The sequence below is a fragment of the Scyliorhinus canicula genome, chromosome 10 (assembly GCF_902713615.1).
Source record: "Scyliorhinus canicula chromosome 10, sScyCan1.1, whole genome shotgun sequence".
Lineage (NCBI taxonomy): Eukaryota > Metazoa > Chordata > Chondrichthyes > Carcharhiniformes > Scyliorhinidae > Scyliorhinus > Scyliorhinus canicula.
This window is the reverse complement of record NC_052155.1, coordinates 6,800,090-6,821,616: the sequence shown is the minus strand read 5'-3', so window position 1 is coordinate 6,821,616 and position 21,527 is coordinate 6,800,090. Positions and strand designations below refer to the sequence as shown.

The window sequence follows — 21,527 nt, the reverse complement described above, 5'->3', positions numbered from 1 at the left end:
TGAAAAGGTCGCGAGTTCAAGTTTTAAGACTTTTACTGTAACAAACAAAACGCAATGCTGTCTAAATAGGCAATCTATACTCTAATCTGCAGACAAAATCCTCAGCATTTAATCGGACCGAAAATCTTCCACTATGGTTTATGCTTGACACTCCTTTATGTGAACATTTTATTCCCAGAGAACTAATCCAAAGTTATTCTTCGCTCCCAATGGCATGCTTCCTTTTCAGTTTTCCAACTTCTCGACCCAGATCTGACTTTCACTGAGGGCTGTACTGGAGATTCCCTCCCTTCATCCCAAGTTAGGCAAATCTTCCAGTCTCTGAAATCCTCAGAAACTTGATTTCTTCAATCCAAGTGTGGGCATTCACCCTTATTCTGCATGGAGGACACTAAAATCAGCATTTTCTTCTGCTTCAGGTGAAGGAATGGCTGCCTCTACCTGATGCTCTCTATCTCTCAGATGGCAGCAGACTCTGATATTGAGCTGCAGTTTTTCTAGCTATTTCACTGAATCACAGACACACATCAGTGGCTATGTATTGGACTTTTCATTTCCAAGCCCATCACCATGGCAACATGAATCACATTGTAACCAAATAGAAATGTTAAGTTTCTTCTCAACTCTGTATCTTCTAGACCGTACCACCAGCATGGTGGCACAGTGGTTAGCACTGCTGTCTCCCAACACCAGGGACCCTGATTCAATTCCAGCCTCGGGTGACTGTCTGTGTGGAGTTTGTATTTTCTTCCCGTGTTAGCGTGGGTTTCCTCCGATTTCCTCCCACAGTCCAAAGATGTTCAGGTTCTGTGGGATTAGCCATGATAAATTGCCCCTATGTAGGTTAGGTGGGGTTACGGGCAGAGGGTGGGGGAGTGGGCCTAGATAGGGTTCTGTTTTCCCCAGGGTAGAGGGGTCAATTACTAGGGGGCATAGGTTTAAGGTGCGAGGGGCAAGGTTTAGAGGAGATGTTCGAGGCAAGTTTTTTTACACAGAGAGTAGTGGGTGCCTGGAACTCGCTGCCGGAGGAGGCGGTGGAAACAGGGACGATAGTGACATTTAAGGGGCATCTTGACAAATACATGAACAGGATGGGAATAGAGGGATACGGACCCAGGAAGTGTAGAAGATTTTAGTTTAGACGGGTACCATGGTTGGCGCAGGCTTGGAGGGCCGAAGGGCCTGTTCCTGTGCTGTACTTTTCTTTGTTCTTTGTTTTAGAGGGTCAGTGCAGACTCAACGGACTGAATGGCCTCTTTCTGCATTGTACCAATTCTGTGATTCAATTCTATGGTTCTTAACTCCATTCGATCTCGGAAATTAAACAGACAGCTTAAAGTATAACCGTTTATAAAGCCTGACGGACCCTGTGAGAGTTGGAGACTAACTGTCCATCCGCAGTCGGCACATCTACTCTTGCCATCGCCCACAAGCAAGAACACGTCCCTGGTAGGTCAACCTGAGCCGCCCTTGATCCCATTACCACCAAGCCACACAGATTTTGATTTGGGCAGAATTCAGGACAGGTGACATGACCCCTTCAGCACTCCCATTTTATCATTGAGAGAGAGGGTCCCAAAACACCGCAATGGGGTGAATTCTGAAGTCTGTAAGATTACGGGGGTGAATTCTCCGCCCGCAGGATTTCCGCTTCCACCGCTGGCCAATGGAATTTCCCATTGTAGCCGCCCCACGCTGCCGGGCTACACTGCTGGCGGAAGGGAGAATCGATAATCGGAAAGACTCCATTGTCCGGACGGGAAAGGCAATGGAGAACTACTTGGATTGGAGGGAAGTGGCTCATTGTGCCCCAAGAGGATCTGTGCCAAAGTCTCAGCCATTCACTTACTAATTTGGATAACGGAATACAGAGCTACATATCCTCCTAGCCTTTGATGCAAAGATCGGGGACACAGTAAGCAATGAGGGCGGTCGAGTAAAATTACAAAGGATTTATTGGTGGGATTAAGTGACCGGTTTAAACGCGTGGCAGCTGGATTTCCGTGTGGTGAAGTGTGAAAGCCATCCATCCTGGACTGGTAGGGATAGACCTGAGTATCGTTTAAATGGCAGTAAGCGAGGAACAGAGGAGATCCAAAGTAACCCAGCTCTCTGAGTATGCGGGTCACTAGCTCTCAGAGTTGTCGGATACAAATAAATAATCAAAATGGGATGTTAGCCTTTGCTTATGGAGAGTTGGAATTGAACGTTGAGGAAGCTTTGTTATACAAGCCCTGTTTCGACCAGAACTGGTGCGGTTCTGGGCACTCTATCATAAATCTGAAACGGAGTAGATTTATTTTATTTTGGAAGATATTTATTTACAAACTTGCTGACAGGAATCATAATTAGCATGGGAATAGTTACTGTAAAGTAGGTGGCGTGGCAGCACACTGGTTAGCACTGTTGCTTCACAGCGCCAGGGCCCCAGGTTCGATTCCCGGCTTGGGCCACAGTCTGTGCGGAGTCTGCGCGTTCTCCCCGTGTCTGCGTGTTTCCCCCGGTTTCCTCCCACAAGTCCCGAAAGACGTGCTTTTAGGTGAATTGGACATTCTGAATTCTCCCTCTGTGTACCTGAACAGGTGCAGGAATGTGGCGATGATGCGCTAACAATTGCACACAGAAACACAAAACGGTACAAAAGAGGCTTTATTACCGTGAGATGTTATTCCCTCAAGTGGAGCTGTAAAATGGCAGCTTAGGAGACCTCATGGATATTTATACTGCTCCCTGTGGGCGGAGCTAGCCGGCAGGGGCTTACCGACAAACTATGGAGGGGCTTACCGACAAACCTGTAATAGCCGGTACTATTGTACATCCCCTAATAGAGGCACACACATATATATACAGTGGTATTACCACAGGCGACTAGGGGCTTTTCACAATAACTTCATTGCAGTGTTAATGTTAGCCTACTTGTGACAATAAAGATTATTATTATAAGAAGTAAGAGGGCTCACTGAGTGTGTGTGTGTGTGTACCCATCGCTGCTGGGCTAACTGACCTGTATTAGCTAACAGTTGAGCAGCACAACGATTTTCTTTTTTTTTTTAAACGTCCATTCTGTTGGTTTCAAATCCTTCCACAGCCCCTTGGGTGGCTTGTTGGCTCATTTTGGTGTATATCGCTTTTTGTGGAGCGCCTATTCAATACTTTAATAGATGCTTCATGAAATGAAAATGGCTTATTGTAGGCTTCAATGAAGTTACTGTGAAAAGCCCCTAGTCGCCACATTCCGGCGCCTGTCCGGGGAGGCTGGTACGGGAATCGAACCGTGCTGCTGGCCTGCTTGGTCTGCTTTAAAAGCCAGCGATTTAGCTGAGTGAGCTAAACCAGCCCCTCTAAAAAGCCAGCTATTTAGCCCTGTGCTAAACCAGCCCCTGCAAGTTGTTGGCAGTAGAAGGCTTTCCCCAATGTGACCGTGTAATAGATCAGTCTTACCGCACAGTAGGAGGCCATTCGGCCCCTCCCACCTGTGCTGGCTCTTGGTAGCAGCTGTTCTATCTTGCAGAAGGCGAATGGAAAAACTGAGCAGCTTGGAGAAGGTTTGCCAGACTAAAACCTTGAAGGGGTGGGTTTCCCTTTGAGGGAAGGTTGGACAGGCTAGGCTTGTATCCGCTGGAGTTTGGAGAGTTAAGAAGCCACTTGACTGGAAGATACAAGGGGTATTGACAGGGTGGATGTGGAGAGGACATTTTCCCACGCCCCCCCCCCCCCCACCTTGTGGGAGAATCTAGAAGTAGGGGGTCACTGTTTAAAAATAAAGGGTCGCCCATTTTCGAATGGATGAGCTCGAGCCTCACCTGGGACATGTTTTATGGGACACCCAAAAAGGAGGGAGAATCCCCAGCTCTTCAATAAACCCGAGAAGAATTACTTTCTCTCCAGAGGGTCAGAACTCTCTCCCTCAAAAGGCAGTGGAACCAGAGTCTTTGAATATTGTTAAGGCAGAGCCAGATAGATTCTTGATGGATAAGGGGGCGAAAGGTCAGGGGTCAGCAGGAATATGGGGCTGAGGTGCCAGTCAGAATGTTGAATGGCGGAGCAGGCTCGAGTGGCCGAGTAGCCTCCTCCTGCTCCTAAATTGCATGTTCGTATGTTCATCATCCTTGGGATTTTAGTTTTCTGTGCGATACCAAAGCTTTTTGGCTGACAATGAACCTCAAATAACTTTGAGTTATTATGTTTTTTTAAATTTAGAGTACCCAATTCATTTTTTTTTTGCAATTGAGGGGCAATTTAGAGTGGCCAATGCACCTAACCTGCACATCGTGGGCAGCACGGTAGCACAGTGGTTAGCACGATTGCTTCACAGCTCCAGGGTCCCAGGTTCGGTTCCCGGCTGGGTCACTGTCTGTGCGGAGTTTGTACGTCCTCCCCGTGTCTGCGAGCGTTTCCTCCGGGTGCTCCGGTTTCCTCCCGCAGCTTAGGTTGATTGGCCGTGATAAATTGCCCTCAGTGTCCAAAATTGCCCTTAGTGTTGGGTGGGGTTACTGGGTTATGGGGATAGGGTGTGGGCTTGGGTAGGGTGCTCTTTCCGAGAGCCGGTGCAGACTCGATGGGCCGAATGGCCTCCTCCTGCACTGTAAAATCTATGATCTGTGGGCTGTGGGGGCGAAACTCTTGCAAACAGGAGGAGAATGTGCCAACTCCACACGAACAGTGACCCAGAGCCGGGATCAAACCTGCGTGAGGCTGCAGTGCTAACCCACTGCACCACCATCGCCCTATTATTATGTTTGCCGCTATTGGTTGTTACAATAGAAGTGGCGGTGGGGGGGGAATTAATTTTTAGTTGGGGGGGGGGGGGAAATGATTGTACCTAAATGTGGTGGGAAAGTGATCTTGGAATTGTGAAGCGAATCATTTCTCTTGCGTGCTCTATCGCCGTTCATCTTTTGTGTATCTGGTAATCGATTTTTTTTAAAAAACCCGAGAGTTTCTTATTATTTTGTGAGCTGAAAGTGGGAGAGAACTTTCTTTTTAAAAAAAAAAAGATTAGGACAGCCATGACATCTTACAAGACGATGTAGAGAATTTAAGCACTAGAACCGAAGATACAGTAACAGGCCATTCGGCCCACCCAGGCTGTGCTGTGTGATTTTTATGTTCCGTTAATACACCATGTCCTGCTTATTGACGGTTGTGGTCGAGTGCCCTGCTTGGGTGGGTTACTTGCTATGTTCAAGGAAATGGGCCTTTGAGGAATTTTCTTTACTGGGGAGGGGGGGGGGGGGGGGGGGGGGATGCTCAAGTTTTGCGTTTGCAGAATTTGTCACATTACTTTTGAAACGTTGTACGATTGTCGCTGAAAGGCCATTTAATCTCTTTCCTGTTTAATGTAGGGCCTAATGACTACAGTTATCAGCAGCCATCGTACTCTGCACAAGGCTATGATAGGCCTTATGAGGATTCCTCACACCATTACTTCGAAGGAGGTATATATATACCTTCACAAAAGCATAAACACACTTCTTACCCCCTCGCCCTCTCCAAAAAAGGTTGGAGATGGGGGAGCAAAACTCATCCTTCCCCACCCCCTCACCGCTCAGCTCTTGTAGAACAGTAGTTGCTGGCCAAAGTAGCTTCAGCATTAATAATGACCTTACCGATGCTTACAAAAGTAACTTTTTAACATTTCTAACTTTAAAAAAGAATTGCTTTCGAGACCTAAATACATCCATATCGCTCATAATAGACAAGATCCTAAAACGATTAACACACAAACACACGCCGTTGGGTCCATATTTTGGTATGCAGTGCCTTTGTATCAATAGCTTGCTGTTTTTTGTGTGTGTGTGTGTGTAGCTGTCCTTTGATTGTGCCTCTTTTATTTTTTGTAGAGCCTAGCCGCCTTGTAATTTGTGTTGTTACAGTAAGTGTGCGTTTAGTTTTCATTTGCAGGATTGCTGTACAGCTACGATTTTAAATATTGCTTGGCCAAAGGACTTGTCTGGCCATTTTTTTATGTTTGGTTTTTCCATGTCTCTCTCTCTCCCTCCTCTGCACCCTGATTTCATTTTCATTTTGTCTCTTATCTGTCCACCTCGTGCTTTCCGGTGCTTTGAACTGGAGGGGCGCTGAGATTGCCGCTGTGTTTCATTCGCAGGTAACTCGCAGTATAGCCAGCAGCAAGAAACCTACCAGCCCGGACCTCCACAGCAACAGGGGTACCAGCAGCAGCAGTACACAACTCAGCAAAGCTATCCGGCACAACAGCAGGGTTACGGTAAGCAAGCAAGCCAGGGCATGTACGCACTGGGCCCAGTGGATCACAACGAGGATCCGTACTGGGTTTGTAAATCGCTGCTGCGCTTTTAAGGAAACACCTGGCTCACCCAGGCATTCCAGAGCCCAGTCTGAACCCGTTCCCGCGTGCGAGTCGCTTATAAAACTCCACATTGTGGAAATAATGGTCCCTCGGGTCTAACGTGACCCTCGGCCTCGCTGGATGCACCACCCCAAACTGCACACCCTTGTTGTACAGCACAACCTTCGCCTTATTGAAGGCTGCCCGCTGCTTCGCCAGCTCGGTGCCGATGTCCTGGTAGGTGCGCGCCGTGTGCCCGTCCCAATCGATGTTCTGACTCTTATTGGCCCAGTCCAGGACCCGCTCCTTCCTCTGGTAACTGGGAAATCAGACGATCACAACCCGCTCGTTCAGCCGTGGCTTCTGCCGCATAGCCTGATGTTCCCTGTCCAATTCTGGAGTGGAGAACACTTCAGTCCTCAGCCGGTTTCGGCCCCCCCCCCCCCCCCCCCCCCGGGCAAGCCCACCATCCTGAGGTTCATGCACCTCGACCTCTTCTCCAGATCTTCCACTTTTTGGCCTTCAGGCCCTTCTTCCTGTCTGGCGGGAGCAGCATCTCCGCATCCAAGGTGACAAGCTGGTCCCAGGGCCTCATCAAGGCCTCCTCCTTGCCCTTGGCCATCTCCCCTTGCTCCTTCACAGCTTTAACCGTCTTGCCCAGCTGCCCAGCCCCTGTACCGGGCCCAACGCCTCCTCAATGGTGGCTCTGAAAGACTCTTTAATCTCCTTCCCTTGTCGCTCAAATTGACCACCCATCTGCCTGTTAATCTTCTCCAACTCCTGCATCATCCCCCCCCCCCCAGCCAGTGTCTGTAACGTGATGGGTGCGCCCGCCTCCGCCAGCTTTTTCAGTGAGGCTTTTGACATTCCTCAATAACCTTTCCGTCCTCCTCACCAACCTACTGGGTTAGAACCCAAACTCTCCCGGAAAAACCGGGCAAAGAGGATCAACATACCAGGTCCCTGTCAGGAGCCACCTTATCTGCGGCCTGCTTTCACAGGCCGTCACTGCCACTCTGTTGCCCATTCCTAATTGCCCCTGGAGAAGATTGTGGTGGTGACCTGCCTTCTCAAACCGCTGCAGTCTGAGGTATAGGTGCACCCACTGTGCTGTTAGGGTGGGGGTTCCAGGATGTTTGACCGAGTGACAAACATACAGAGAAAATAGAAGCAGGAGAAGGCCATTCGGCCCTTCGAACCTGCTCCGTCATTCGTTATGGTTGATCGTCAAGATTGATATCCTAATCCTGCCTTCTCCCCCAGGTCCCTTGATCCCTTTAGTCCCAAGAGCTATATCTAATTCCTTCTTGAAACCTCACAACGCTTTGGCCTTAACTACTTTCTGTGGCAGTGAATTCCACAGATTCACCCCTCTCTGGGTGAAGAAATCTCTCGTCACCTCAGTCCTAAAAGGTTTACCCCATATCCTCAAACTACGCATGGTAGCACAGTGGTTAGCACTGTTGCTTCACAGGTCCCAGGTTCAATTCCCGGCTTGAGACACTGTCTGTTCGGAATCTGCACCTTCTCCCCGTGTGTCCATGGGTTTCCTCTGGGTGCTCCGGTTTCCTCCCACAATCCAAAGATGTGCTTGTTAGGTAATTTGGACATTCTGAATTTTCCCTCTGCGTAGCCAAACAGGCGCCGGAATGTGGCGACCAGGGGCTTTTCACAGTAACTTCATCGCAGTGTTAATGAAAAAATGAAATGAAAATCGTTTATTGTCACAAGTAGGCTTAGAACGTAGAACATAACAGTGCAGGACAAGCCCTTCGGCCCTCGATGTTGCGCCGACCTGTGAAACCCCTCTAAAGCCCATCTACACTATTCCCTTATCATCCATATGCCTATCCAATGACCATTTGAATGCCCTTAGTGTTGGCGAGTCCACTACTGTTGCAGGCAGGGCATTCCACGCCCCTATCACTCTCCGAGAATGAAGTTACTGTGGAAAGCCCTTAGTCGCCACATTCCGGCGCCTGTTCGGGGAGGCTGGTACGGGAATTGAACCGTGCTGCTGGCCTGCCTTGGTCTGCTTTCAAAGCCAGCTGTTTAGCCCTGTGCTAAACCAGCCCCTCATCCTAATGAGGTAATGTAATGTAAACCTACTTGTGACAATAAAGATTATTTATTATTATTAGTTCTGGACTCCCCCCAGGAACATTCTTTCTGAATCTACCCTGTCTAATCCTGTTAGAATTTTCTAAGTTTCTATGAGATCCCTTCTCGCTCTTCTAAACTCACAATGAATATTATCCTAACCGACTTGGTCTCTCCTCTTATAACAGTCCCACCATCCCAGGAATCAGTCTGGTAAACCTTTGCTGCTCTCCCTCCATAGCAAGAACATCCTTCCTCAGAGAAGGACACCAAACCTGCTGACACTACTCCAGGCGTGGCCCCACCAATGCCCCTATACAATTGCAGTAAGGATTGTTGGGGATTTTTGTTTTACATTTAAAAAATCCAACTGGTTCTCTCCTTTTTCAGAAATGAGAGAGTTCCGACTTCCATTCTTCCAGCGTCTCCATCTCCAAATGGGAAGTCCCAGGGTGTTTTCCTTTTTGAAGCATTTGCTCCGCTTTGGCTGCCACTTTAATGTGGCAAATGGACCTGATGGGCATGCCCAGCCTGGCTGAGATATGACCCCAAGCCAGCGGACCCGTCAGCCGGCGGACGGAGTCATTCAGCTCCATCCAAACTGCTTCACTGCGCTGACTGAGGCAACCCACCAGCACCGTCAGGCCCACGAGTGGGGCGCTCACACCCAGAGACCGGCTCTGTTTTTATAAATCTCACCAAAATCTAGTTCTCTAACTAACAAAATAGTATGCCCTGGATGCATGCCCCATTTGTTTACTTTGATTTTTAAGTTCTTTTCAAACGACGGCTGTAAACGTTGCCTGGTGAAATAGCAGCTTACAAACCATGAACTCAGACTTGCCCACCACTCTGCTGCCAGTATCCTCGCTTGCAACAAGCTCTCTGCATTCCACTTCATTGAGACATAGAGAGAGATTTGGCAGGAAAGATTTTGTCAGATTTATTCATTCCCAGGATGTGGGCGTCCCAGGATAGGCCAGCATTTATTGCCCATCCCTGGCACCTAGATGCTGAGAGGCTGTTTCCCTGGCAGGAGTGTGTAGAACCAGGGGCTATAATCTCCGGTTAAGGGCGTTGGCCATTCGGGATTAGGGGGGGGGGGGAAGATATTTCTTGGCGGAATCAGTGTTGTTACGGTGCAGAATGACGCCATTCAGCCCATTGGCATCTGCACCGTCTCTCCAAACGAGCTTCATGACTCAGTGTCCATTCCCCTGCCTTTTCCCCGCACTCCTGCACATTGATTCTATTCAAATAATCATCTAACGCCCACTTGAAAGCCTCGATTGAACTCGCCTCCAGGCCGCGCATTCCGGACCCCAACCACTCTGTCCGTGCAAAGGTTTTTTCTCGCATCACATTTGCATCTTTTGTAAATCACTTTAAGTCTGTGACCCTCTCGTTCTGGATCCTTTTACCAGCGAGAATAGTTTCTCCCGATCTGCTCTGTCCAGCCCCCTCATGATTTTGGACATCTCCATTACATCGTCTTTTAAGTATTCCTCCCTCCGAAGAGAACAGGCCCAACCTCGCCGATCTAGCCTCAATTCTTCTGACATGTGCGGCACAGTATCGAATGTCCATATACTCCACATGAACTGCATTACCCTCATCGACCCTTTCTGTTACCTCCTCAAAAAACTCCCAACAAGTTAGTTAAACACAATTTCCTCTTTAGAAGTCCATGCTGGCTCTTACTAATCAACCCACGTTTTTCAATGTGACTACTAATTCTATCCCGAATAATTGTTCCAGAAGCTTCCCCGCTACTTTTAAAAAAGATTTAGAGTACCCAATTCATTTTTTCCAATTAAGGGGCAATTTAGCGTGGCCAATCCACCTACTCTGCACATCTTTGGGTTGTGGGGGCGAAACCCACGCAAACACGGGGAGAATGTGCAATCTCCTCACGGACAGTGACCCTGAGCCGGGATCGAACCTGGGACCTCGGCGCCGTGAAGCCACAGTGCTAACCCACTGCGCCACCGTGCTGCCCCAGCTTCCCCAGTACTGATGTCAGACTGACTGTTCTGTAGTTGCTGGATTATCCTTTGCAACCTTTTTGAACGAGGGCGGCGCCGTGAGGCACAGTGGTTAGCACTGCTGCCTCGCAGCTCCAGGGGCCAGGGTTCAATTCCGGCCTTGGGTAACTGTGTGGAGTCTGCACCTTCTCCCCCGTGTCTGCGTGGGCTTCTTCCGGATGCTCCGCTTTCCTCCCACAGCCCAAAGATGTGCCGGTTGGGTGGGGTCACGGGGAGAGGACAGAGGAGTGGGCCGAGGTGGAACGCTCTTTCGGAGGGTTAGTACTGACGTGATGGGGCAAATGGCCTCCTCCTGCACTGTAGGGATTCTATGATTCACAATTCTCCAGTCCACTGGCACCTCCCCCAATCTCAGAAGACTGAAAATGTATGGCCAGCGACCCTGCAATTTCCATTCTCGCTTCCTTCAATACCCTTGGGTGGATCCCGTCCACCCCAGGTGTCTACATTCAGTACCCACAGTCGACTGGACACTTCCTCCCAACCAATTTTGAACACTTCTGGGGTCAGGATTGCTTCGTCTGTCACCGTGGCCTGGGTAGCATCTACCTCCCCAATAAAGACAGTTGTAAAGTATTCACTTCATACCTCCGCTGTGCCTCCTGCCCCCATGTGTAAATGCCCCTTTGGGTCCCTAATCGGCCTACTTCTTTTACCCCATTTTTACATTGTATACTTATCGCAAACTTTGGGGTTCCTCTTTATCTTGGCTTTTCCCAAAATTCTTCTTCGTTTTTCTCATTAGCTTTTTCACCTCCCCTCTGAACCTTCTGTATTCCTCTTGGCTCTCAGCTGTGTTCTCTGCCTGACACCTGTCACAAACGCACCTATTTTCCTTAATTTCCAGCTGGATTTTCATCCAGGCAGCTCTGATATTGTTTGCCCTACCTTTCCCTTTTTAAGGGAATACACCTGGACTGTGTCCGGATCTTTTCTGTTTTGAAGATAGCTCATTGTTTAGATTCATCCAGCCTATCCGGCCGAGCTCCCTTCTTGCCCCATTGAAGTCGGCTCTCCCATAATTATTTTTATTCTAAATTGCCTATTGTCCTCTTCTACCACCATTCTGAACCGTGCGATATAATGGTCACTCTTTCTTAACTGTGTCCCCACTGACACTTGATCGAATCGATCCGGGAAGGCACGGTAGCACAGTGGTTAGCACTGTTGCCTCACAGCGGCAGGGTCTCGGGTTCGATTCCCGACTTGGGTCGCTGTCTGTGCGGAGTCTGCACGTTCTCCCCGTGTCTGCGTGGGTTTCCACCGGGTGCTCCGGTTTCCTCCCACAAGTCCCAAAAGATGTGCTGTTAGGTGAATTGGACATTCTGAATTCTCCCTCTGTGTACCTGAACAGGCAGCGGAGTGTGGCGACTAGGGGCTTTTCACGGTAAATTCATTGCAGTGTTAGTGTAAGCCTACTTGTGACAATAATAAAGATTAAATTGGACACCTCATTTCCAAGAGCCAGGTCCAACAATGCATCTTTCTTGTTGTGTCCACAAACTGCTGTAGAAAATTCCCCAGAACACAATCTTCACTCTGAAGGCTTGTGAATCTTTACTAGTCTCTCGCATGGAAACACAAAGTGATGGAAACACACGGCAGATCAGGCAGTATCTGTAAAAACAAAGTTAATGTTTCAGGTCAATGATTTTTCATCACATTTCCAGCTCTTTAGGTGAAATCCTTAGGGGAAATGCTTCGTCATTTGCTTTCAACAAGGCCGGCATTTGTTGTCTATCTGTATCTCGCTTGGCCATTTCCTAGGGACAGTTAAGAGTTAACCACATTGCTGTGGATCTGGAGTCACATGTAGACCAGACCGGGTAAGGACGGCAGATTTCCTTCCCTAAAGGGGACATTAGTGAACCAGATGGGTTTTTACAATAATTGATGCTGTCTGTTATGGCCACTATTACTGAAGCTAGATCTATATTTTAGATTTATGAATTGAATGTGAATTATACCAACTGCCGTGATGAGATTTGAACCCATGTCGCCAGAGCATTAGCCATGGGCCTCTGGATTGCTATTCCAGTGACATAACTGCTACACCACCAACTCCCTCCCCTATTCAAGGCCAAGATTGATAGATTTTTTGGGTACTGTGAGAATCGAGGGATATGGACATAGACTGAACAAATCGAGTTGAGATCGAATCATGTATTCATAGAATCCGTGCAGTGCAGAAGGGGATCATTTGGTCCATCGAGTCTGCACTGATCCTCTGAAAGAACACCCTACCTAGGCCCACTCCCTCACCCTATCCCTGTCACCCCATCTAACCTACCCATTTTTGGACACTAAGGGACAATTGATCATGGCCAATCCACCTAACCTGCACATCTTTGGACTGTGGGAGGAAACCGGAGCACCCGGAGGAAACCCACGCACACACGGGGAGAACGTGCAAACTCCACACACAGTAGCCCGAGGCCGGAATTGAACCCGGGACCCTGGCGCTGTGAGGCAGCAGTTCTAACCGCTGTGCCACCCGTGCCAATCAGCAATGATCTTATTGAATGTCGGAGCAGCCTGGAGTGGCTGTGCAGCCGACTCCTGGTTCTTGGCTTCTTGTGATACTGATTCTCACTACCTTTTATAATACTAGCACATTCTCTCTGTGTCTGCGCGGGTCTCAATCCCACAACCGAAGATGTGCAGGTAGTAAGGGTAGGTAGATTAGCCACGCTAAATTGCCCCTTAATTCGAGAAAAAAAATCTTGTGTGATACTTCAGTTGTGTAGATTGGAGAAGTTGAGGCTGTTGTTCTTGGAGGAGAGGCCTTTTAGAACAGGCCTATTGAATCCCGACGGACCTCCAAGTTGGTTGGGAAAATTAGACTAATAGGTTGGGAGAATTGAGAACACGAGGGCACAAATTTAAGGTAATTGGTAAAAGAAGCAGTGGCGACTCGAGGAAATCATTGGGATCTGGAATGCAATGTCTGGGAATGTGATGTTAGACGTATTAAATGCTGTGGTATGAAGAGGCAAAAGTTCTGCTCCTTTTTCACCAACACACTTTTATTTGTTGCAATCGACTCTGCACAGAACTCTACACATCACCAGATCCAGAGGCCACCTGAAGCCCCTTTACATATCCGTGTCAATCATTGAACACTTAACATAAATGAGACAATTAATTACAATGTCTCTTAACCCATCACTTAACATGTGAGGGCGGCAGATTCACTCGAGGGCTTTGAAGAAGGAATTGGAAGAACGTGCAGGGCTGTGGCGAGCGGCGCTGGGTGTATTGCTCCTTGGGGAGATAGTGCAGTCCCGATGGGCCAAATGGCCACATCCTGTGCTGGCACCATTCAATGCGAAGCAGTGCATCTGGATTTCACCTCTTGAGCAACGAAATTCCACTGTGAAGGTTGTGCCCCAGTGTTCTGAACTTGACACTTCCCGAGGGTGAACTGATTGAGAAAAGTGAGCAGTGCGATTTTATTGATTTATTTTTTGGGGGGGGTTTGGATGATTGAAATGCGATTTCTATTTACAGGCTCATCTCAACCCCCTCCGAACCAGTATGCAAACTATCCACAAGGTCAAGGACAGCAGTACGGAGGCTACAGGCCCCCCCAACCTGGACCCCCACAGCAGCAACAGAGGCCTTATGGGTATGACCAGGTAAGGGATGTGTGCTGTCTGTAAGCAAATCAGTTTTACTTTGCAAACAGGAGCCTGGTCTGCCGGGCCGAAGCACAATGTTGTGCGCGACGACACAAAGGAGGAAGATTCAAACAATCCCAAGGGTCCTGACTGTTCCAGGTGCACACAAGAGTTGAAACGCCAAGAAGGCTTGACAGAAAATAATCACAAAAGCTGATGGAAAAATGCAAAGTACAGCGAACGTAGGCAATTTGAGATAAAAGCAGAAAATGCTGGAAATACTCAGCAGGTCAGGGTGTTTATGCAGAGAGAGAATCACTGTTTCAGGTCTGTGACCTTCCACCAGAACTGGGAAAAGGCAGAAATGCAATAGGTTTTCAAAAATTGTAAGAGATGCTTTGGTATTGCCCATGTGTAACTTAGGAGGCAAAGCTGGGTTTGTAGTGGTACAGATCTCGGAAGGTTTATTAAACTAGCCAACATTGTAAGCCAATATATCGGGGCTGGTTAGCACAGGGTTAAAGAGCTGGCTTTGAAAGCAGACCAAGGCAGGCCAGCAGCGCACAGTTCAATTCCCGTACCAGCCTCCCCGAACAGGCGCCGGAATATGGCGACTAGGGGCTTTTCACAGTAACTTCATTTGAAGCCCACCTGTGACAATAAGCGATTTTCATTTCATTTCAGTTTCATCTCGAGTGTCCGAACTATCACTTGTATACATGCAGACTGGATGCACGTATTGAACTGTTAGACGGTGTTAGACTGAAGTGACTTCCACATTAGACCACACTGTACTAACTGGCCAAATGACTTTGAGGTTTCATACTGATGCATCACATGCTCGGATGACAAGAATATGTCATCACAAACTGAAGACCGAAAGACACAACAATTCTATCTGTCACACTATAATGCAATAAGGTGTGGGGAGGCGGGGGAATAAATGGGAAGGTTTGTCATAGGGTGGAAGACAGGAAAGATTAAATAGCAAAAGGTTTCCCGATGCAACAGCGAGGGTGTGGCAATTAATTTCCAGGATGTGGGCCTTGCTGGTTAGGCCAGCATTTATTGCCCATCCCTAGCTGCCCTTCAGAAGGTGGTGGTGAGCTGTCTTCCAGAACCGCTGCAGTCCCCGAGGTGTAGGTACACCCACTGTGCTGTTAGGGAGGGAGTTCCAGGATGTTGCCCCAGTGACAGTGAAGGAACGGCCGATATATTTTTTCACACAGAGGGTGGTGAGTGTCAGGAAGGAGCTGCCAGAGGTGGCAGTAGAGGTGGGTATAATTTTGTCTTTTAAAAAGCATTTAGACAGTTATATGGGTAAGATGGGTATAGAGGGATATGGGTCAAATACGGACAATTGGGACCAGCTTAGTGGTAAAAACTGGACAGCATGGACCAGTAGGGCCGAAGGGTCTGTTTCTATGCTGTAAACCTCTTATGACTTGTGCCTTGTAGATGTCTGTGCGGAGTCTACACGTTCTCCCCGTGTGTGCGTGAGTTTCCTCCGGGTGCTCCGGTTTCCTCCCACAGTCCAAAGATGTGCGGGTTAGGTGGATTGGCCATGCTAAATTGCCCCACAGTGTCCAAAAAAAGGTTAAATGGGGGTTACTGGGTTATGGGGATAGGGCAGATACCTGGGCTTGAGTAGGGTGCTCTTTGTAAGGGCCAGTGTAGACTTGATGGGCCAAATGGCCTTCTGCACTGTAAATTCTATGATCTATGATCGCACCTTGAGGAAATGTCCATTCATCTTGGTGCGAGTGCAATGTGGCACAGTGCTTAGCACTGTTGCTTCACAGGCCCAGGGACCGGGTTCACGGCCGGCCTTGGGTGTGTCGAGTTAGCACTTTCTCCCCCGTGTGTGCGTGGGTTTCCTCCGGGTGCTCCGGCTTCCTCCCACAGTCCAAAGATGATGTGGAGATGCCGGCGTATCGTCTTGCACCCTTGACTTTGTCTATACTTATGTTTCTGGAACCCACCTTTCATTCACCCGAGGAAGGAGCAGTGCTCCGCAAGCTGGTGATTCGAAACAAACCTGTTGGACTTTAACCTGGTGCTGTAAGACTTCTTGCACAAAGATGTGCAGGTTAGGTGGATTGGCCAAGCTAAATTGCCCCTTTGTGTCCAAAAAAGGTTAGGTGGGGTTGCGGGGGACAGGGTGAAGGCGTGGGCTGTAGTAGGGTGCTCTTTCCAAGGGCCAGTGCAGACTAGATGGGCCGAATGACCTCATTCTTCACTGTAAATTCTATAATGTAGATTTGCTCGAATGATACCTGTATCCAAACGTAAAGGTGCGATTTCACAAACTAGGGTTGTGTTCCCTGGAATTTAGAAAGTTGAGGGTTGATTTGATAGAAGCTTTCCAGACATTGAGGGGAGAAAATAGGGTAAATGGAGCATCTGGGACCAGTGGACACGGTCAAAAAATGGTGAGTCTGAAGGTTGTGGGTTTAAGCCCCACTCCAGGGTCCGAACACACCAACCTGGGCAGGCATTGAGGTAGACGCTATCTTTCGGATGAGACCTTGAGCCAAGGCCCCGAGGGGGGTCAACATAATTTTTCCTTCCAAGGCTGCTCTTGAGATTTTCTAAAGCGTCCCCTTTTGATTTTCGGGAGCTAACTTTTGGACTGCGGGGCCTCTACTTGCACTCTCATGAACTGCTTCATCAGGTGACGCACTCACATCTTAACGTTACCTTCATTTCTTGTGTTGTTTGTTTTTTTGTAAGGTCTCCTTCCTTGGAAAGCTACAATCACCAAAATTGGTATTTATAAATAAGGTTTTTTTGTGACTTCACTCGAATTAAAACTCCTGCACTTTGATTCCAAAATGAATATTTCACCCTTTGCAATTGCACAAACTTTGTCGATACATTGAAAGGAAACGAGGGCAGACTCCAGTTTTGTCTCTGTTTTGACGCGGAGGGGATCGAGCCACAGTTGTTAGACTTTCGAACAGCACCAGTCAGTCAAGGGGAGAGGGCTCCACTTGTGGCATTCCGCTCCCACAGGGAAACACTCTGGTTTGCAAAACACTTCATATCCATAATCAAAAAGTAACCTCAAGTGACGATGCGGTGGACCGAATCCTAGTGCTGGATGTTTTTCACAGCACCACATGGACACTTTCGAAAAGACACTCCCATGATTCTGGAGAACGAGGCCAGATTCTCTATGGATGTAGAGTGGAAACACAAGACCCCAATCGAATGGATGAATTCCTACCTGTGAATAGATAGATAGATAGAGAAATACAGCACAGAACAGGCCCTTCGGCCCACGATGTTGTGCCGAACTTTTGTCCTAGGTTAATCATAGAATTTTGGACACTAAGGGCAATTTATCATGGCCAATCCACCCAACCTGCACATCTTTGGACTGTGGGAGGAAACCGGAGCACCCGGAGGAATAGTGGAAGATGGCCGATGATCGACACTCCCTACTTACCTCGACTTCATGAGTTATGAGCACGTGGTGTGTATTTGCAGCTTTCTCTTATTCCCAAGGGACAGGAGCTTGGATGCAAATCACTTTTGACTTCTCCCATTAAATAATACTTGCGTCATCTTGGATAAAGAATGCTGTCTCTGCCAGACTCAACATTTGCTGCATTTTGGTCCCAAGCTACCCTGTTCACGTGGAGAATGGAAATCCCGAGAGATGCCCTAACGTGCGTGGAAAGTTTTTTACGCAGAGGGTGGTGGGTGCCTGGAACGCTTTGCCAGCGGAGGTGGTAGAGGCGGGCACGATAGCATCATTTAAGATGCATCTAGACAGATATATGAACGGGCGGAGAACAGAGGGAAGTAGACCATGGAGAATAGGAGATGGGTTTAGATAAAGGATCTGGATCGGCGCAGGCTGGAAGGGCCGAAGGGCCTGTTCCTGTGCTGTCATTTTCTTTGTTCATTCTTCTAAACTCGAGAGAGTATCGGCCTAAACTGTTCAATCTCTCTTCAAGTGAGTGAAGAAAGTATTGAATTTCAAGACCAGTGAAGGGAGTTAGCAAGATTGGGTGGTATTTATTTATTTTAAATTTGTTCTTTGTTCTTCTTGCTCTTAATTCAAGAGTTTTGGGAGGGCAAAGAGAAGAATTGCGCCTCAAGTTTGCTTAAGCGAAGCTTGAAGTCCCAACTTCCGCCAAAGAATCTCGGCAATGACCGAGAGCAGCTGAGTCTTCGCGGACTAATGAAAACAGAACTCGGAGGACGAGAGAGGGAGCGAGCGGCAGAAGGTTACTGAAACTGTCAAACGATGAAAGGGTTCGCAAGCATTGCAGAGCTCCAAACTGTAGGTACTGGAGACCTGGTATGGAGGAGGGGGAAAATAGACCCCCCCCCCCCCCCCCCCCCCCCCACAGAAGAGGTGAAACAAACCCATTTAGTCAAAGATCCACTTAACATTTCACAAGTAAATGTAGATCATTCTTTTCTCTCAGTATGTGCAGACAAGCATGGTTATCCTTGAGCGTCTTGCTTTGTTGAATAAAATTTGACTAAGGTGTAAGAAGCAGTACTGCTCCGCACACACATTTAACGGGAAATCTAATCAAACGTGACCTGCTCCTAAGGCTCTGTTGGTATTTTGTCTCTACAGAACATGCAATGAATTGAGCGCAGAGCTCAGGAAGCACGTGGCCACTCACTGGGATCACCCGGAACGTTTTTAAATTTCTAGATTTGGCCCCATTCGCCACAAGAAGAACAGCGCATGAACCAAGCCATCGCGGGAGCTGCAAGGGAGAGGAAGCATTGCTTGTTTCTGACCAGCGTGGTAACCAGATTAAGCAGACCAGTGCCGACGTGCTCGCCCTGCCCACCCCCAATCGCCCCACTGTAATAACCCTGCCGATTTCCAACAATTGCCCAAATCTGTCACTTTTCTGTGCTCCACATCACCGTGCGGCATCGAGGATGTCTTGATTTGATCTCCGAGTTGGCAAAGTACCCTCTTGCATTATCTAGCTGTGTGGTGGGGATGTTGTAAGACCTGCCCTGTGGCCCAGCCTCTCTGTGGTAGACCCTCTGCTATGTACGGAGCTCTCTAGATGTAACCTCCTGGAGGATTCTGTCATTGTGGCGGAACCCCTCTAGCACCCTGCGAGATCTGGTATCTGAAACTTGGATTCCTTGAGCTCCAACATTCTGCTGTTCCCTCCAGCTTGGCTCGCCCTCTCTCAAGATCGCACTGAAATTTATTTTTTGAAGATACTGAGGAACCAGGATATTGAAGAATCGCCTGTTACCGATGAGAATACTTTACTTCAAGAGTTGACAGACACTGGACATTATACTCACAAGACTTTACTAAACATTATTGGCAAGACTCACCTCCAGGATCAAATCAAATGGCTCGGGAATGTTGTGACTCTCGTGCCTGAAGGTTTAATGTCTCTGGTTATATTTTAATTTGCTCCCATCCTGCACATTGGTGAACGTGATTGACACTTTTTTTTTGTTTTGGACAACTGTTGCTTAAATCTTTTATTTTACCCGAGTCCCTCCCATGTTGAATTTGCTGTTTTGGGAGCTCAGGGTACAGGAAGAAGTGGGGGGGGTGGGGGGGGGGGGGGGGGGGGGGGGGTAATGTAACTTTGAACATGTTTAATGTGCTTCAAGGCCTTCTTTGTTTCCGTTTCTGGTCATTACTGTTACGTTATTATTAATATGGGTCAAATAGTTATTTTCATTCCACTCGAGGCCCTAACCTCGTAAAATGACATCTGCTGACAGTGAGGTGGGTTCACTCTGCTTCCGTGGCACGGGAAACACCACCTCCAAGATGGATGTCGCTCTGCGCCGTGCACATATTTTCCTGGGGTCACCAGGATCCTGCATGCTCGAGTTGAATAAGGCTGTAACCAGCACGATTGCTTTTCAAACACGCTTTTTGAGCCAATAGACCCTTGAGCAAAGGAATACTTCAACAAAGGAACGTTGTTCAGAGGTTGTTTTCTGATTGAGTGAGTGGGAGCAGAGAGAGTTACTGGACTAACGGTCCAGAGGCCTGGACTAACGAGGCCGTGACATGAGCCCTAATCCCACCTCGGGCAGCTGGGGAGATTTCAATTCCATTCATTAGTAAAGTCGGGATTCATTAAAAAGCTAGGTCGGGATTCTCAGGCCCGCCCGCCGGGAGATCGGAAATTCCCGCCCGATGGCAAAGGGCCTTTACACGGTCCGCATCGCGCCCGTGGTGAGCTTGTGGGGGGGGGGGGGGGGGGGGGGGGCAGAAGAATCCAGTCCCTAGTCTCAGTGCTGGTGAACACGTGAGCCCCATCGGGAAGGAAATCTGCCGTCCTTGCCCCCTTTGTGACTCCAGACCCACAGCAACTAACTGCCCCCGAAACGGCCTTGAGGCTAAGATGACAGTTACCCCCCCCCACTTGCCTTCCCTCTCCCACCCACCCCCTTCTCGAGGGCAGTTAGAAACGGGTAATAAATGCCGGCAACACCCACACCCGCGAATTAATTGTAAGAAAAGCCTAGTTTCCGCCATCAGTCTATCCGTGTCTCCGGACTCCAACATGAATGTAAAAGTGCAGGTTGCCACAGCAACACACGCTCCCTGCTGATCTGTAACGCATCACCGGCCATAGGAGGCACATTTAAAAAAAAAAAAAAGTTGTCCTTGGTTGATGTTGGCAACACCGCATTGTTTTGCTGATCCCTAGTTACCCTAATCAGCAGGTAGCCTGGGGCCTTGTTTCTGGAATTAAGTCACTCACTGAGTCATTGCCAGTAAGCATGCCTTTAACCGTACCATTCTGTATTGTGTGCCCGACAGCATACCAGAGAATTCTTTTCATCTGATAGCCAGATCCCTCTTTCGCACTTCTAATCACAGTCTCTGTAACCTTTCTTCATCTCCTCTGTTTATTAACACAAGGTGAGCTTCTGTGTCCTCCTCCTGCCCTTGGAATGTGCACCCTCCTGGTTTCAATCAGAACTCTTTGCAATCTCCTTCCCTCCACTCCCCCTTTTCCAGGACCCTCTCGCCTCCTCCTCCTCTTACAGCCTCTAGGATATGAAATCCCCAATTTGATGTTGCCCGACTCCCAAGTGGCACATCTCGCTCTCTCTCTCGAACCTCGATGCTCTCCGTTGTTTGGGGACGAAGCTCTTTGCTTTGATTTCTCAACTTAAACACACATGCCACACACTGGAATGATCACCAATAATGTGCTGCATTCGTCCAAATGCAATTAATATCAATCATGGGCCAACCACAGGCCGGCGCGGTGGCGCAGTGGTTATCACTGCTGCCTCACGGCGCCGAGGACCCGGGTTCGATCCCGGCCCCCCGGGGTGACTGTCCATGTGGAGTTTGCACATTCTCCCCCTGTCTGCGTGGGTCTCATCCCCACAACCCAAACATGTGCAGGGTAGGCGGATTGTCCACGCTAAATTGCTCCCTTAATTGTGGGGGAAAATAAGAATTGGGTGCTG

General features: G+C 48.5%; 1 protein-coding gene across 3 annotated transcripts in view; it reads left to right on the top strand.

Annotated features, from left to right (window-relative positions):
- ss18 (SS18 subunit of BAF chromatin remodeling complex) overlaps positions 1-18,951 on the top strand; it is a 100,540-nt gene extending 81,589 nt beyond the window's left edge. For 2 of the 3 annotated variants that reach the window (XM_038808573.1, XM_038808572.1), the window contains 3 exons: positions 6,110-6,229; positions 13,966-14,093; positions 18,676-18,951. In XM_038808573.1, coding sequence (XP_038664501.1) covers positions 6,110-6,229; positions 13,966-14,093; positions 18,676-18,687 — 260 coding nt within the window. In that variant the 3' untranslated portion in view covers positions 18,688-18,951. Of the gene's footprint in view, positions 1-5,345; positions 5,439-6,109; positions 6,230-13,965; positions 14,094-18,675 lie in introns of all 3 variants that reach the window. The other variant, XM_038808571.1, reaches the window with a different exon arrangement.
- The last annotated feature ends 2,576 nt before the right edge of the window (positions 18,952-21,527 follow it).